The 3126-nt window shown below is 58.0% G+C and overlaps 1 protein-coding gene across 1 annotated transcript; it reads left to right on the top strand.

The window, feature by feature from the left end:
* Nucleotides 1–518: 518 nt before the first annotated feature.
* On the top strand, nucleotides 519–2538 carry HSPA2 (heat shock protein family A (Hsp70) member 2; the record flags this gene model as incomplete). Its single annotated transcript, XM_084241315.1, has 1 exon — nucleotides 519–2538. The coding sequence occupies exon 1, from the start codon at nucleotides 631–633 to the stop codon at nucleotides 2536–2538; it is 1908 nt and encodes a 635-aa protein (XP_084097441.1). The 5' UTR covers nucleotides 519–630.
* Nucleotides 2539–3126: the final 588 nt, after the last annotated feature.

The following is a 3126-nucleotide window of genomic DNA, read 5'->3' on the forward strand; positions in this document are numbered from 1 at the left end:
GTCGAACAACTGGCATCAAATCGCTTCGGGAATTCAGCGTCCAGCTGGGGCAGCGCTCCCTCCCCGCCCAGCTCCCCTTCCCCGCGCCCTCCCCGCGCCGCGGACTTTCCTTCCAGAAGCCGCTTGGGCATCCGCGCTGCTCATTGGCCACGGGCACTGCCAATCCGGTCGACACGAGCGAATCCCGCCTTAAGCAACGCCAAGCGCCAGAAAAGGCGCGCACCTGACCCCCGCGCGCGAGCCTAACGCCCCCTCAGCCGCACGCGGCGCCACAGGCGCGCGGCTCCCCGCAGCGAGGGGCCGTGGGCGGGCTCATTTGCATAACGACCGCCCCTCGCGAGCTCCCCGCGCCCGCCCCGGTCCCGCCCCTCGCCCAACGCGAAATCTGTTGGGCCACGGGCAGGTCACTCCGACTCAGGCAAGCCTGTAGCGGGCGATCCCGGGAGCGGATTGGTTCTGGGAGTTTCCAGAAGGCGGCGGGGAGGCGGCTATAAGAGCGGGGGAGCGAGCGGGGGGAGCGGGGAGACGCTGGTGGCGCTCGCGTTGTGCGGTGCGAGGCGACCGTTAGTTGACGCCGCGGAGTTTCTGTCCTTGGTGCTCTCGTCTAACGCCCCTTGCCTTTCAGTCAGGATGTCCGCCCGCGGCCCGGCCATCGGCATCGACCTGGGCACCACCTACTCGTGCGTGGGGGTCTTTCAGCACGGCAAGGTGGAGATCATCGCCAACGACCAGGGCAACCGCACCACCCCCAGCTACGTGGCCTTCACCGACACTGAGCGCCTCATCGGCGACGCCGCCAAGAACCAGGTGGCCATGAACCCCACCAACACCATCTTCGACGCCAAGAGGCTGATCGGGCGGAAGTTCGAGGACGCCACGGTGCAGTCGGACATGAAACACTGGCCGTTCAGGGTGGTGAGCGAGGGGGGGAAGCCCAAAGTGCAGGTGGAGTACAAGGGCGAGATCAAGACCTTCTTCCCGGAGGAGATCTCCTCCATGGTGCTCACGAAGATGAAGGAGATCGCCGAAGCCTACCTGGGGGGCAAGGTGCAGAGCGCCGTCATCACCGTCCCGGCCTACTTCAACGACTCGCAGCGCCAGGCCACCAAGGACGCGGGCACCATCACCGGCCTGAACGTGCTGCGCATCATCAACGAGCCCACGGCGGCGGCCATCGCCTACGGCCTGGACAAGAAGGGCTGCGCGGGCGGCGAGAAGAACGTGCTCATCTTCGACCTGGGCGGCGGCACCTTCGACGTGTCCATCCTGACCATCGAGGACGGCATCTTCGAGGTGAAGTCCACGGCCGGCGACACCCACCTGGGCGGCGAGGATTTCGACAACCGCATGGTGAGCCACCTGGCGGAGGAGTTTAAGCGCAAGCACAAGAAGGACATTGGGCCCAACAAGCGCGCGGTGCGGCGGCTGCGCACCGCCTGCGAGCGCGCCAAGCGCACCCTGAGCTCGTCCACGCAGGCCAGCATCGAGATCGATTCGCTCTACGAGGGCGTGGACTTCTACACGTCCATCACCCGCGCCCGCTTCGAGGAGCTCAACGCCGACCTGTTCCGCGGGACCCTGGAGCCGGTGGAGAAGGCGCTGCGCGACGCCAAGCTGGACAAGGGCCAGATCCAGGAGATCGTGCTGGTGGGCGGCTCCACCCGCATCCCCAAGATCCAGAAGCTGCTGCAGGATTTCTTCAACGGCAAGGAGCTGAACAAGAGCATCAACCCTGACGAGGCGGTGGCCTACGGGGCTGCGGTGCAGGCGGCCATCCTCATCGGGGACAAGTCCGAGAACGTGCAGGATTTGCTGCTGCTCGACGTCACTCCGTTGTCGCTGGGCATCGAAACGGCTGGCGGTGTCATGACCCCACTCATCAAGAGGAACACCACCATCCCCACCAAGCAGACGCAGACCTTCACCACCTACTCAGACAACCAGAGCAGTGTGCTGGTGCAGGTGTACGAAGGGGAAAGGGCCATGACCAAGGACAATAACCTGCTGGGCAAGTTCGACCTGACGGGGATTCCCCCGGCGCCCCGCGGGGTCCCCCAGATCGAGGTCACCTTCGACATCGACGCCAACGGCATCCTCAACGTCACGGCCGCTGACAAGAGTACCGGTAAGGAGAACAAAATCACCATCACCAACGACAAGGGTCGTCTGAGCAAAGACGACATTGACCGGATGGTGCAGGAGGCAGAGCGGTACAAATCGGAAGATGAAGCCAATCGTGACCGGGTCGCAGCTAAAAACGCGGTCGAGTCCTATACCTACAACATCAAGCAGACCGTGGAAGACGAGAAACTGAGGGGCAAGATTAGCGAGCAGGACAAAAACAAGATCCTCGACAAGTGTCAGGAAGTGATCAACTGGCTCGACCGAAACCAGATGGCAGAGAAAGATGAGTATGAACACAAGCAGAAAGAGCTCGAAAGAGTGTGCAACCCCATCATCAGCAAACTTTACCAAGGCGGCCCTGGCGGCGGCGGTTCTGGAGCCTCCGGGGGACCGACCATCGAGGAAGTGGACTAAGCTTGCACTCGAGTCAGCGTAAACCTCTTTTCCTTTCTCTGGTTTTTCCCTTTTGTTTTTGTTCTTTGAATGTCTTTGTGCCAAGTACGAAATCTATTGTAGGAGTCTTTAAGCGCTGTGTACGCATATGAAAGGAAAGGTGCAATAACTTAGTTTCATTATAAAAGCTTAGTTCTAAAGTTTGGTTTTTAAAAACATTATTTGAGGTTTCTCTTTAATGCAGTTTGCGTGTTTGCTGAATTGAGCATTTTTTGTTAGCTTAGTTTGTGCATGGAGATTTGTTTGAGATGAGTGAGAAACCTGAAGTTTGCACACGTTCTGTGGAAGCTTGGTAACAATAAAATATACAGAAGCTTGAATTGTTTATTTTTATGTACTAATTTAAGAGTAAAGTGAACGCAGCAGAATTGTTAAGGACAGGCATATCTTTTTGCAAACAAATGCATAAGTACAAACTTAAAGTAAAGCTGAAATTGATCTCAAAATTAGTCTTGGAGTCTTCAATTTCCCCTTCTCAATTTACCCATATAGGTCGTTAAATAAGATATTAGCATGATGTGAAATTTAACTCAATCTTGTCTCATTCCC

This window comes from Talpa europaea (genome assembly GCF_964194135.1).
Source record: "Talpa europaea genome assembly, chromosome: 8".
Taxonomy (NCBI): Eukaryota; Metazoa; Chordata; class Mammalia; order Eulipotyphla; family Talpidae; genus Talpa; species Talpa europaea.